This window comes from Sinocyclocheilus grahami, unplaced genomic scaffold (genome assembly GCF_001515645.1).
Source record: "Sinocyclocheilus grahami isolate Dianchi unplaced genomic scaffold, SAMN03320097.WGS_v1.1 scaffold2410.1, whole genome shotgun sequence".
NCBI classification, from domain to species: domain Eukaryota; kingdom Metazoa; phylum Chordata; class Actinopteri; order Cypriniformes; family Cyprinidae; genus Sinocyclocheilus; species Sinocyclocheilus grahami.
The window spans coordinates 45,217-59,967 of record NW_015507589.1 but is presented as its reverse complement, the minus strand read 5'-3'; the positions used below and the strand labels follow the sequence as shown (position 1 = coordinate 59,967).

The following is a 14,751-nucleotide window of genomic DNA, read 5'->3' as shown; positions in this document are numbered from 1 at the left end:
TATCTCAAAAATGAAATGGACGTTGTAAGAAGAAAGAAGAAAAAATATATATAATTATAATACATAGTGCATAAATATGCAATGTCATCAGTTTGTCTAAAATAATACAGAATGTTTGAATGTTTTATGCACCATTTATACATGGTAGGGAGCAGGTGCAAATTTCTTTCGTACCAACTAACATTTTCAAAATACGTACATTTTCATGAATCCGAAAATTTACGTCAGAATGACTTTCCGAATTATTTACACAAAAATTTGTTCTGCTCGTGTTTCATGAATGAGGCCCAATGTGCATCAAAGAAACACAGTCCCATTAAAACATTTAGTCAAACCCCACTATCACGAGCAGAGAATGGTGCACTAATGAGCTCAGTGTTCTTCAGTCCAGCATGGAGAGTTCACTGCAATAAGTGCACATACATCACTAGACTAGATGGCAAAGATGATGGCAGCTCTGGAGGCAGCCCTTCTTCCCCTGCTGATCTAGATGCCCCTCTGTGTTCAGCTGCAGCCCTCCTTTCCAAATTCTCAGAAGGCATTTATAAACTCAGCTAGCACTTAAGGAGGCCTCCACTTGGTTGTATGGCTGGTCAATCCCTATTAGGCATAGGTCAAGTGTCTCTGCTCCATCCTCTACCTGGGATGCCCTGGTTTCTAACTGGAAATAGACAAAGGTTTATTTTTAGTTTATTGTAATACACAACAGTCTCAGTCAGGTACATTGCTTGGATTAGAAGAGACAAAGGGCTTGGCTCCTCTTGTGAGTGTAACTCCTTTCTTTCACCACAGATCAAGGCCCATATTTACTAAACAGGGCAACTAAGAGTGAGACCAGAATCCCATAAAACCCAAATGGGAATGGAAAGTTCTGCAGGTGATCTACTGACAATGTGCAAATGAAACCAAACATTTGCTGGCAACCATTGACTTCTATAGCAACCATTGCTGGCAACCAGTGGCAGCTGGACAATAGGGGGGTGCTGGGGCGCCGCCCCCTTCAAGTTAGCCAGGGAAAAAGCCTACTTCGTGTTAAAAAAAAGTTAAATATATATTGCAAAATAATAATGAATAGTATTTAGTAATACTATTTTCGACTGGTAGTCATGTTAGCACCTATTAAAAATAAAAACTCTATTTTGTTTGTACACTTTTGAAAAGCATGTGACTTGAGGCTGAACTCTAACTGGCTTGTTTCAGATTGTACTCGGGGCGCAGAGCACTGCACCCCAGACCCTCCCACTTTTGGGATTTTAGCGAATCAGTATTGTTTTTATATATTTTTGTTATATTATTTGGCATTCAAATAATAAAAATAAATAAATAAAAATGGATCATGGAGCTTGGATGGAGTTGGCTAGCTGGACATGTCATGCTTTTTATTGTTTTCTCTGTTTTTTATTTCAAAGTCCCATCACCAAAGCATTGTGGGCAATGACACAGAAGGTAACTGAAACAATGCAGTTTAACTTGAGGCGATCATTGCTGTCCAAGCACAATGGCTTGTGTAGATGATATAGTTATCCAATGGACATGACTCTTTTCAAGTAAAATTTGAGTTTTTATGGAAGTATTATTATATGTACAATATTAAAATAGATAAATATTATAGTGTCACTTCTTCAATTGGACATACATTCAGTCATGTTAGTCAACTACAACTATAGACAAATATATTGTCAATAACATTAAAATTAAGATTTAAATCAAATTAATGGTCTAAGTATTTAGGAGATTAGAGTTTTTGTATACTTATTATATTGGTCTTTATTCAACTTTATGAAAATATAATGAATTTATATGTAATTTGTCAAATTATTGAACAATTTTCTTTAAAAATAAGTGTCTTTAAACTGAGATCTTAAAGGATTTGATATCAAATGTGGCTCCCTCATGTGGACAACATTAGTATTATGGCCTTCATCTCTGAATCAAATTAATATCAATAGCTGATATTTTTTGAATGATTACAAATGGTTAATGATTACTGTACTTATAATACACCCACATTAACCTCAAATTCACTGATTTGTGGTATCTTATTTCATGCTTTAACAGTTGAATTTTCAACTTCCATTTTTTAGCTAATCAGTAATTATACATTATTATGTCCCTTTTTAAATGGTTATTTAACAGTTGCATTCAGTCCTGCTGCGTGCATTAACAGTGTCATTCAGTTTGTTTGCGCCCCCCCCCTACATTGCCTTTTCATCACTCTTTTTTTCCATTGTGTGTCTTTTGTTAATCCTGACAGTAGTTTTTTAATGTTAAAAGAGAGTTTGCACTGGCACAAGCTGTTAGATAGTCTGGCCTATGTGTCTTGCTTTGGTGAGGCTGAAGCCTTTCTTTACTATTGTGAAAGCATCATTTAAGAATGTCTCGGTTATGTACGTAACCCTCGTTCCCTGATGGAGGCAACAGAGACGTTTTGTCGTGATGACATTAGGGGTCTAACTTGGGAGCCCAATCATCTCTGACTTTAAGAGAGAACGCCAATTAGAATTGGCAAGTGGATTTTGCATGCTTAACATCAGGGAAAGAGGATTACGTACATAACCGAGATGTTCCCTATCTGCCGGTCACTACGAGTTGACATGAAGACATTAGGGGTCTATGAAAAACGCCACAACCTGATGTCGCCACAACCTAATGTCACAACCCTGTGGCGCTGCAGTGTTGACAAGCCCCAGCGCAAATTCAGTGACCTTGGTACCGAAGGGGACCAAATGGTGAGTACATCGCTGCTGGAGAAGGCCATGCTGCTGTTCCGTCCCAAAACATTTTTTGGAAGAGATTTCAACCTTCAGTGAAAGATTGCTTAAAATCTTCCCCATTTGTACTTTCAGCCTGGCAGAACGATGAGGAAGCGAGCCTTCAGGAAATGGTCGCCACGGAGAGCCACGGGGGGCACGGCTTTCCTGAGAGGAGCTTCACATCCCTGTCTTGGTGTTGAGTCAGCACGAAACAGAGATGCTGTGGAGAACGCAGGCCAGGTTGAGCCAGGGATGGCGCTCTTGGACCACGAGAGTGGACATCGCCTTCCTGAGGGACTGCGCCGTGACTTTCATTGCCCAGAGGGCGAAGTCAGTCACCGTGCGCAGCTCCTGCATCAACCTCGGGTCGGTACTAACCTCGTGCATTTGTTTCAGTGCCTTGGATTGGTGTACTTGCAGGATAGCCATGGCATGCAATGCAGAGGCAGCTTGGGCCACAGCACCGTAAGCTTTGGCAGTGAGAGCCGCCAACAGCTTACAGGCCTTAGACGGGAGACGCAGACGATTCCTCCAAGTGGCGCCGTTTTGTGAGTACAGGTGCACCGCAAACGCTCTCTCCACCTGGGGAATGTCTACATACCCCCTAGCTGCCCTGCCACCGAGGGTAGTGAGGACGGAAGAAGGAGACGAGCAGCTTTTGGCCATAAAAGCGGCCGTCCATGACTCCTTCACTTCTTCATGCACCTCTGGGAGGAAAGGAACCAGAGCACAATGTGGTTGTGAGCTGTGCTCTGCGCCGAGAAACCAATAGTCCCGCCGCGATTGCTCAGAGCTGAGAGGTGTAGTCACCTCCAGCCCAATGCTCACGGCTGCCCGGGCAATCATGGTCGTCAGCTTTGGGTCTGATTCGGCAGTGGCGACAACACCCGAGGGGGGAAGCCCCACCGAATCTTCATCCACAGAGGCTGATAGCTCATCCCCAGATGCTGCGATTGACATCTGATCCTCTGGCGGCACACCAAATGAAACGCCGGGACCGCCGTGAGACAGCCCAGCAGAATCACTCGGCAGCTGCACAGGACATGAGCTGTGGGAGGAGTGAGACGTCCGTAGGGCATGGCCCGACGGAGAAGCTCTCAATGTCACCCTCAGATCTCCCAGAGCACGAGCTGGTGGTGCTGTGCTCATGGCAGAAAAACCGAGATGGGTAGTGACAGAGGGGTCTCCTCCACTCCCCTTGAGTAAGGAGAGATGCGATTGCAGTGATGCCATGGACATGCGCTGACAGTAGAGACATGATCCATCCAAGAGGACACGGACGAAGCGGCATCTTTAAAAAGACGCGAATCGTCCGTGATTTGCTCTTTTAGGGAAACTGCTCTTTTAGTTGAAGCAGGATAGCCATGGCATGCAATGCAGAGGCAGCTTGGCCCGCAGCACCGTAAGCTTTGGCAGTGAGAGACGCCGACAGCTTACAGGCCTTAGTTGAAGCACCCAGGGAAATCGCTGACTCTCAGGGACACCGCTGTTTGTGCAGTACCGCCAACCAGGAACAGCCCTCTCTCCAATACAAAGATGAAATTACTTTGTAGTTACGCGTGGCATAAACTACTCTGCTCTGAAGTAAAAATCTGAATGAGTGGATGCACGCAGTTGCATTATATACCCGTAGGCATGGGGAGTGGCTCAGCATGCAAAATCCACTAGCCAATTCTCATTGGCGTTTTCTTTTAAACTCAGAGATGACTGGGCTCCCAAATTAGAACCCTAATGTCGTCACGACATAACTCGTAGTGACCGACAGATAGGGAACTAACAACAGAGGCTTATGCTGCTATCTAGTGTTAATTGGAGCAACAAGGTAGTGTATGTGTGTGTGTGTGCAAGAGAGATAGAGAGAGAGAGAGAGAGAGAGAGAGAGAGAGAGATGTAGAGAAAGCAAGAAACGAGAGAGAGAGAGCATGTGTGATTGCAGTAATGAGATTTTTCTTTTGGACCATGAAAGGGAAATCTGAAATTATTGTAAGCAGTACAATCAAAATATTTTGGACTCTTTTCAGTTATTGAAAACATATTCTGAAGCCTGTGTAGATAAATTCTAATTTCCACAACGCACAAAACTTTGGCCAATAATTGAAGCTGATTAGTTTGAACTTTACATGCCAACAGCCAATACATTACATACCAAATAATCTTTGCTCACCAATTTTGTGAGGCCTTGTAAGATATTAACACCAGCTTTAATTCTATAATAGAATAACTGATGGTATAATCACTTAACATGTCCACGAGATGTATTACACATATTCATAATGTAAATGTAAAAGTAGGATTTGTTAAACTTGTGCAGGTTGCACTCAAAATAAAAATTCACTGGAGAGAAGCAGCTTTTTCTACAATGGTCTCTTTACTTCACTCTCATCAAGTTACTCTCTTACTAAATGAACAGAGAAATGTAAATGGAGTTCCCTATCTGTCGGTCACTACGAGTTATGTCATTATGGGGATTCACTTGGGAGTCCCAATCAGCTCTGACTTTAAGAGAAAACACCAATGAAATTTGGCTAGTGGATTTTGCATACCTGAGCCAATCCCCATGCATACGGGTAGAAACAGGCAACAGGTGCATCCACTTTCAGATTTTTGCTTTGGAGCCGAGTGAATGAAGAGTGCTATTCTCCACAAAGCCTTTCTTCTTCTGACTGGTAGCTGTTCTTGGTTGGCGGTACAGTGTGAACAGCGGTGTCCCTGTCGTCAGCGATTCCCCTGGGCACTTCAATCTAAAAGAGCAGATTTCCTAAACATGGTCGGTTCACATCTTTTTAAAGATGACTATCCGTCCGTGTCCTCTTGGGTGCGGTCTTCTGAGGATGGACACAATTGTTGTCTTCAGTGTCTGGGCATCCAACACGCTGAAGCGGCGTTCGTGGATGGCTCATGCGCTCATTGCGAGCGTATGACCATGACCTCGCTGCGATCTTGCTTCTCTTTTATAAAAAGAGTGGCACCCTCTGCCATCACCAGTCCCGGTCCCTCTGGCTCGAGCAGAGGACCACCGGCTGGCGCTCTGGGAGATTTGAGGTTTACGATAAGAGCTTCTCCACCGGGCACGCCCCCATGGACCTCTTATGCCTCATGCAGCGAGAGTTCCATTCGGTTCCCGAGTGATTCTGCTGGCCCGTCTAAGGGCGTTTCACTCGGTGCACCCCCAGAAGATCAGATGTTGATAGAAGCATCGGGGGATGGAAGATTTGGTGGGGCTGCCCCCCTCGGGTGTTGTCGCCTCCACCAAATTGGACCCAGAGTTAACGGCCATGCTTGCCCGGGCAGCCGTGTGTATCGGAGATCAACAGACCCCCTAGTCCCGAGCCCTCGCGGCTGGATGATTGGTTTCTCGGAACGGGACACGGCTCACAACCACGTTCTGCTCTGGTGCCTTTCTTCCCGGAGGTGCATGAGGAGCTGACAAAGTCGTGTATGGCCCCTTTTACGGCCAGAAGCCGCTCGTCTCCCTCCTCCGTCCTCACTACCCTCGATGGCAGGGCGGCCAGGGGGTACACTGACATTCCCCAGGTGGAGAGAGCGGCTGCGGTGCACTTGTGACCGCAAAACGCCGCCACCTGGAGGAATCGTCCGCGCATCCCATCCAAATCCTGTAAGCTGACAGCCGCTCTCGCGGCCAAGGCTTGCAGTGCTGCGGGCCAGGCTGCCTCTGCAATGCATGCCATGGTCATCTTACAAGTTCACCAGGCCAAGGCACTCAAAGCAATGCATGAGGGTAATTCCGACCCCGAGGTTGATGCAGGAGCTGCGCTCGGCAACTGACTTCGCCCTACAGGTGACAAAAGTCATGGCGTGGTCCCTCTGCCCGGGCAGCCGTGTGTATCGGGCTGGAGATCAACAGACCACCTAGTCCCGAGCCCTCACGGCTGGATGATTGGTTTCTCGGAACGGGACACGGCCCACAACCGCATTCTGCTCTGGTGCCTTTCTTCCCGGAGGTGCATGAGGAGCTGACAAAGTCGTGTATGGCCCCTTTTACGGCCAGAAGCCGCTCGTCTCCCTCCTCCGTCCTCACTACCCTCGATGGCAGGGCGGCCAGGGGGTACACTGACATTCCCCAGGTGGAGAGAGCGGCTGCGGTGCACTTGTGACCGCAAAACGCCGCCACCTGGAGGAATCGTCCGCGCATCCCATCCAAATCCTGTAAGCTGACAGCCGCTCTCGCGGCCAAGGCTTGCAGTGCTGCGGGCCAGGCTGCCTCTGCAATGCATGCCATGGTCATCTTACAAGTTCACCAGGCCAAGGCACTCAAAGCAATGCATGAGGGTAATTCCGACCCCGAGGTTGATGCAGGAGCTGCGCTCGGCAACTGACTTCGCCCTACAGGTGACAAAAGTCATGGCGTGGTCCCTCGTGAAGGCGATGTCCACGCTGGTGGTCCAAGAGCGCCATCTCTGGCTCAATCTGGCAGAGATGAGAGATGTCGACAAAGTATGTTTTCTTGATGCTCTTGTCTCCCAGGTTGGGCTGTTCGGCGACACTGTCGAGGACTTTGCCCAGCAGTTCTCTGCAGTACAGAAGCTGACCGAGGCCATCCAGCACAGACCCCAGCCCCCGCTCCGCCACGGGGCAAAGCCTCAGCCAGCTCATAACCGTGGGCGCCCTCCTGCGTCCACCAGAGCCGCTCCGCCCTGTGCTGAAACTACGCCAAGGCCAGCGCGTCGAGCCTCTCACAGGAGTGCAGCGCGCCCGTGTCCCAGCCGGCCACTAAGTCGTCTAAGATGTCGATGAAGCGGCCCTGACACGAGCAACCCAGAGATGTGGGAAGCTGCTCTTTCTCAGGAGGTGGTGGAGACAGCGCCGCTCCTTCCCCCAGAGGAGAATCTTCAATTCTTGTTTGTTTCTGTTCCTCCCACATTTTCAAAGAAAGAGCCATTTCCTTTTCCTCCAGGTTCTCAGGCCCGTGGGTTGACAGTGAGTGATGCACTGCTTCCTTACTCTCGCCCACGATGCCCCCCTTTGCCAGCAGCCAAGAAGCTGCGGTTGGGAGACGCGTTGCCTCTCCACGCAGCTCTGGCCAGTCCCTCCGGGGACACGGGAAGTTCTGCTGTGATCAGTCAGAACGCGATGCCTTCTGGCCTATCCAGTTCGACTCCCCTCCGCTGCACCACTGCGGGTGCGTCGATTGTTCCTTTGGGGCCACTCGTACGGAGTTTGGGGGCGTAGCTTGCGCTGCCCAACATGTCCCGTTGGCTCATTCGCACAATCCGACTCGGCTATGCGATTCAGTTCGCCAGGCAACCTCCCAGGTTCAGCGGCATTCTCGAGACTTCGGTGGCAGTCTAAGATGCACTTGTCTTGCACGAGGAGACTGCTGTCCTCCTGGCAAAGGATGCAATCGAGCCAGTCCCTCCAGCCGAGATGAAGCAGGGGTTTTACTGCCCTTACTTCATCGTACCCAAAAAGGGCGGTGGCCTCCAGCCAATCCTGGATCTGCGAGTCTTGAATCGGGCCCTTCACAAGCATCCGTTCAAGATGTCGACGCAGAAGAGCATCATCAGATGCATCCAGCCCCAGGATTGGTTTGCAACGGTCGACCTGAAGGATGCTTACTTTCATGTCTCGATTCTCCCTCGACATAGGCCGTTTCTACTTTTTGCGTTTGAGGGTCGTGCATGGCAGTACAGGGTCCTCTCCTTTGGGTTGTCCCTGTCCCCCCGCGTTTTTACGAAGGTTGCGGAGGGCGCCCTTGCCCCATTACGGGAAGTGGGCATCAGGATCCTCAACTATATCGACGACTGGCTCATTATGGCCCGGTAGCGAGATCAGTTGTGTGATCACAGGGACCTGGGGCTCCGGTGGTAACACTGAAACACTTTCAGAGGCTCCTGGGGCATATGGCATCTGCAGCCGCATTCACGCCGCTCGGATTGCTCCATATGAGACCACTTCAGCACTGGCTACACTCCCGAGTCCCGAGGTGGGCATGGTGCCACGGTACACATTGTGTCACCATCACACCAACGTGTCGCCGCCTATTCAGTCCCTGGTCGGACCTTGCTTTTCTACGGGCCGAGATGCCCTTAGGACAAGTGTCCCGGCATGTCGTTGGCACGATGGATGCCCCCAGTACGGGCTGGGGTGCTACATGCAATGGGCAGGCAGCCTCTGGGCTCTGGACCGGGCCCCGACTGCTTTGGCACATCAATTGCCTAGAGCTGTTGGCAGTTCCGGCCACTGCTGCAAGACAAGCACGTGTTGGTCCACACGGACAATACTGCGGCGGTTTCGCGCATCAACCAGCAGGGAGGTCTACGATCACGTTGCATGTCACAGCTCGCCCGCCATCTCCTCCTCTGGAGTCAGACCCACATTCCGGGGGAACTCAATCGTGCTGCCGATGTGCTCTCACGACAGCTCACGTTCCCCAGAGAATGGCGACTCCATCCCGAGACGATCCAGCTGATCTGGAGTCGATTCGGGGAAGCCCAGGTGGACCTGTTTGCTTCCCGCGAGTCCTCCCACTGCCAGCTGTACTACTCCCTGACCGAGGCCCCCCTCGGCATGGACGCACTGGCACATAGCTGGCCTCGGGCTCAAGTATGCGTTTGCCCCAGTGAACCTTCTCGCACAGGCACTGTGCAAGGTCAGGGAAGACGAGGAGCAGGTCTTAATGGTTGTGCCTTTCTGGCCCACCAGGACCTGGTTTCCAGAACTCATGCTCCTCGCAACAGCCCCGCCCTGGCGCATCCCCCTGAGACAAGATCTCCTCTCTCAGGGGCTCGGCACCAATTGGCACCCGCGTCCAGACCTTTGGAACCTCCACGTGTGGCTCCTGGACGGGATGCAGCAGACCTAGCTGATCTGTCACCTGCGGTGGTTAACACGATCACTCAGGCTAGAGCTCCCTCTACGAGGCAAGCCTATGCTCTGAAATGGAGTCTGTTCATGAACTTGTGTTCTTCTCGCCGAGAAGACCCCCGAAGATGCATGATTGGAGTAGTGCTTTCTTTCCTGCAATAAAGGTTGGAGCGTAGACTGTCACCCTCCACCATGAAAGTGTATGTGGCTGCCATCGCAGCACATCACGATGCAGTGGACGGCCGGTCCCTGCGAAAGCACGATCTCATTGTCAGGTTCCTGAGGAGTGCCAGAAGGTTAAATCCTCCTAAGCCACCCCTGGTGCCCTCCTGGGACCTCTCTATCGTCCTGGCACTTCAGAGGGGTCCCTTTGAGCCGCTGGATTCAGTCGAGCTTAATTTCCTGTCTGCTAAGACAGCACTCCTGACCGTGCTCACTTCCATCAAGAGGGTCGGGGACCTCAAAGCATTTTGTAAGCGAAGAGTCCCTTGTGTTCGGGCCAGCCTACTCTCACGTTGTCCTAAGACCCGGCCTGTATACGTGCCCAAGGTTCCCACCACTCCCTTCCGAGATCAGGTGGTGAACCTGAACCTCGGAGGAGGCAAATCCAGCCCTTGCATTGCTGTGTCCCGTAAGAGCACTGCGCATATACGTGGACTGCACCCAGAGCTTTAGAAGCTCTGAGCAGCTCTTTGTCTGCTACAGAGGTCAGCAGAAAGGGAAGGCTGTCTCCAGGCTGAGGTTGGCCCACTGGATAGTGGATGCCATCGCCTTGGCGTACCAATCCCCAATGTCTATCCGTCCGTACCAATGGCGCACGGCACCTCTCTGGCAGACATCTGTAGAGCTGCGGGCTGGGCGATACAGAACACCTTCACGAGATTCTACAGTCTCCGCGTTAAGCCTTTTTGTTCATGTGTGTTGGGTAACAGGTAATCGGCAGGTAGAACTGGCCGGTGTCACGCTTGTTGCGCCATTCCCCCTCACCCGGGGATGCAAGCGCTTTTCTCCTCCTCCAGTAAGTTCCACGGACGGCGAACCTTGGCGGAGTATCCTCCAGCACCCCCGGCAGTCAGACTTGGCGGAGCAGTCTGACACCAGGCCCAGTATCGGTGTTAGCTTGCCCGGGTCTCCGGTCAGCCCCTGTACTGGGCTAGGTGTCCATATGGCTTGATTCCCTGTGGGCAATTCAATATGAGTATTCTTCCATGCTAAGGTTTCCCTCTCTGTAAACCTGTGTCTTCCCTTTGACAGAGTGTTCTGTCAGTCTCTGCTGGCAGTTGTTCCATCCGTACTCTTAGGTAGGACCTGCCCCAGAGACCCATTCCATTTGTAGTACTGCCCCAGGCATGGGTCAGTCCATATGAGAATCTCCACATGTTACCTCCCTATGGGTAGGTGTGGCCTCCGTAGCGCCCTTCTCCGGAAGTCTCGCTTCCTCATCTTTTCTGCCTAAGCTGTAAACTACAAATCGGAAAGACTTGAAGCAAATCTTTCGTTGAAGGTCAAAATTCCTCCTGTTAAGAAATTTCTGTGGGAAAAGGAACAGCAGCTTGGCTATCTTCAGCAGAGTTGTGTTCACCTGTGGTCCCTGCGGGTACCAAGGTCAGCGAATTTGCGTTGGGGGCGGTGGGAAGGTTACAACCTTTGCGTAGCGTTTGTCTGACACGCGGTCACTTGCCAACTTTGGCTACGTCATGGGGTTGTGACGGGGTTCAGGTTGTGGCGCTTTCCAGGGCCCCATAATATCGATCACGACATAACTTGTAGTGACCGATAGATAGGGAACGTCTCTGTTATGTACGTAACCCTCGTTCCCTGATGGAGGGAACGGAGACGTTATGTCCCCTTGCCACAACCTCGAACCATCGCTGGCAGCCAGGGACAAGTTCTCAGCTCCTCAGCGTAAAACCTGAAGAGTGGATGCACCTGTCGCCTATTTATACCTGTATGCACGGGGAGTGGCTCAGGTATGCAAAATCCACTAGGAAAATTTAATTGGCATTTTCTCTTAAAGTCAGAGATGATTGGGGCTCCCAAGTGAATCCCCATAATGACGATAACGACATAACGTTTCCGTTACCTCCATCGGGAAACGAGAGTTACGTATGTAACCGAGACGTTCTCTAAGAAGAATATAGAAAAATAAAAGCTAAACTTCAGATTAGATTAGTAACATACCTATTTTAAAAATAATAATAATAAATGAATAAATAAATATTTTTTATAGCAAAAAGTGACAGATAAGAACATTACTGTTGGACTTCATTTTTATTATTTTATTTTATTATTAATTGTTTTTCCTATGGATTTTTCTGCATGGATATTCTCTTTATATACATGAATAGCCAAACGTGATGGCCGGCCTAGGAAAACCGAAGTCTTTGCCCTGGGCTTTACTCAAAAATGTAATTAAAATTGTATTGTATCTTTATTATCAGATCAGTACAATTATTTTCTTAACTTTGAAAATATCAGAACAGCATGCATTACTTTTATGACTTGTAGTCTTATCATTTGATTAGATATTAACTTTTAAGTATACTTAAAAATAGGCAAGACAGACAACACTAATTGTGCTAAGCCACTACTGTATATACTCTACTTCTGTATAGCCTGTATAGCCACATAACGTGGCTACAAAAAGTCTTGACTACAAAAAACAAAACAAAAAAACAATGTTAATATACAATGTGCATGAAACACCTAAAATCAATGCCTTCCCAATTTCTTTATCTTGCAGGGCGGTTCTGAGTGTTATGTTGTGTGATTGTGAAAGTATCTTCATGTAAAGTTAACCACAATTGATCTTAATTTACTTATAAATTGAAAAACACTATTCTATAAACCCATATGAAATTGACATAACCGAATGTTGCTATTCAACCCAAATAACAATTTGCTAAATGATATTCTGAAAAGATTTCACACACCTCTGAATTTTTGTATTAGCATTCATGATCAGAGCAATTTAATGATATGCGAGCTGATACATATTGTCAAACACATTATTTTGTGAATTTGTTAACTGTGTGGATTTTGCAGATTAAACTTTTATAATGCTTTTATAATTAATCTCCCATGTTTGCTTCTAGCAGGACATAAGTGCATCACTTACCTTTCAGTGCAAAACTAGTTTCTGTTTTGTCATGCCCATATGCCGTCCTCATCATCCTAAAACAAACACACATCACATTACTATAGAACTACACAGTTCCTCATTCAAGTTATTGAATTAATTCTTTATGGATCCCACATTGTCCACAAGAGTATTGCCAGAAACAACCACAATGAAGCACACCATTTTCTAAAATTACATTCTATGGCATAGAGTTAAGAGCCGTTTTACTGGAATTGTTGGAATAAACATGTCTATTAGAAAGGATTGTCCACATACTTTTTGTCATATAGTACAAATCATTTAAAATCATCTATCATGGCACCACAGCACTTTTTGAGCTATTTCTATCACTATTACTTGAAAGCTTTTAGAAGACTATTTGAAGTTTCTTAATGTAGTTACTATAACCTGACAAAAAATACTTTGTTTAAAAATGTGTGTGTGTGTGTGTGTTTACACAAGTACAACACAGACAATATCTTGTGAGTAGGCTTGGGTGTTTTTGTGTGTGTGTGTGCACTGGTTTGGGTGCTTTATGAGGACACACATTTGTATAATCACATGGGTATGACACAGGTATTACAATATGAAGGTGGTTTATGAGGACACTATCTGTGTCCCCGTAATTCAAAAGGATTAAAAAACATACTAAATGGTGTTTTTTTTTGTGAAAATCTAAAAATGGACAAAGTTTTTTGTGAGGGGTAGGTTTAGGTGTAGGGTTGGTGTAGGGCAATACAAAATACAGTTTGTACAGTATAAAAACCATTATGCCAATGGAGAGTCCCCGTAAACCACCAATACCAACATGTGTGTGTGTGTGTGTGTGTGTGTGTGTGTGTGTGTTTGTTTGTTTGTTTAGGTCAGCGACCTGCTCTGGTGGGGGGGAGATCAATTCACGCTGCTGTCCATGATGCGAATGATGAGAATACTGTGGATGAATGTGTCCATCTTCATAATGTTCTGCCACATGCTTCATCCTACTGTGTGCCTGATGAGGAGTATACAAATACCATATTAAAACCCTTGTCTCTATAGAATTAAACATGGGTAAAAGTGAGAACAAAATACAATTTTACCGAATTCTTCTCTCTCTCTCTCTCTCTTTTTTATGAAGTAATACAAAACAGTACAGATCGAATTTTAACATTTGACACTCTCTGTTTGTTCTAAATTCTAATTGGCTGGAGTAGACATTGGATGAATTCCACCATTTTTTGCATTTATGTGCATGTTTTCCAGTGAGGAATAGAATCCCACTCAGAGAATCCCACTTTCATATACATATATATCTTTATTGGAAATGGCTTAAACTATATTTTTCATACTTTTTCAATGAACCATAAACAGTTAATGCACATGCCCTTGTGGATGTTATGACAAACCACCACAGAAGCAAGGATTGAACCCAGATTGACTGAGAACAAATGTAAGTATACAAAGGGTGAGCATGCAGCTCGCACACAACAGTATAGAGCAAATACAATAGAGGTCCAACAGTAGAAGCATAGAAATAATATTCACAGGTAAGTATATCAAGCAATCAAAGAAGGAATATATCAAAATAGTTTTTTTTCCCCATTCACCTTAATATACAAGAGATCAACAAGGTAAGTTTCAAAACACAGGGAAGGTTAAAGCTGTCACAAATCATGGTAGTCCAAAGCACGACGATGAAGATAAAGCTACTAAATAGTTTTAATAGTACAGATTAACAGAACAAACTCAAAAAAGGCAGGCAGGCAAAGTAGAACAACTACGTAACACTGACGATACCGAACAAATGAGGATTTAAACAGAGGAACTAAAATACACAGGTTGATGAGGCGAACACAGCTGAACAGGATACTACAATCAAATAAAAAAACATAGCAACACATCAGACACACAGATAGGAAATGAACACAAGGACAGAAAACCAAACTAAACTGAATATCATTGTGACAAAACCTGATAGTGTCACGAATCCTGTCCATGGACTTCCATCCGATCGCCACCGGAGGTCACTCCATCATATTGACTCTCTCACTACACAGACTGTTACACATCACC

General features: G+C 47.0%; 1 protein-coding gene across 1 annotated transcript in view; it reads right to left on the bottom strand.

Moving 5' to 3' along the window:
* Positions 1-12,725: 12,725 nt before the first annotated feature.
* The window catches only part of LOC107574956 (ERC protein 2-like), a gene marked incomplete at its 5' end in the record, with an annotated part of 45,749 nt that continues 43,723 nt past the window's right edge, over positions 12,726-14,751 (bottom strand). The window contains 2 exons of the mRNA XM_016261371.1: positions 12,726-12,752; positions 13,571-13,690. Of these exons, the coding sequence (XP_016116857.1) occupies positions 12,726-12,752; positions 13,571-13,690 (147 nt within the window). The remainder of the gene's footprint in view (positions 12,753-13,570; positions 13,691-14,751) is intronic.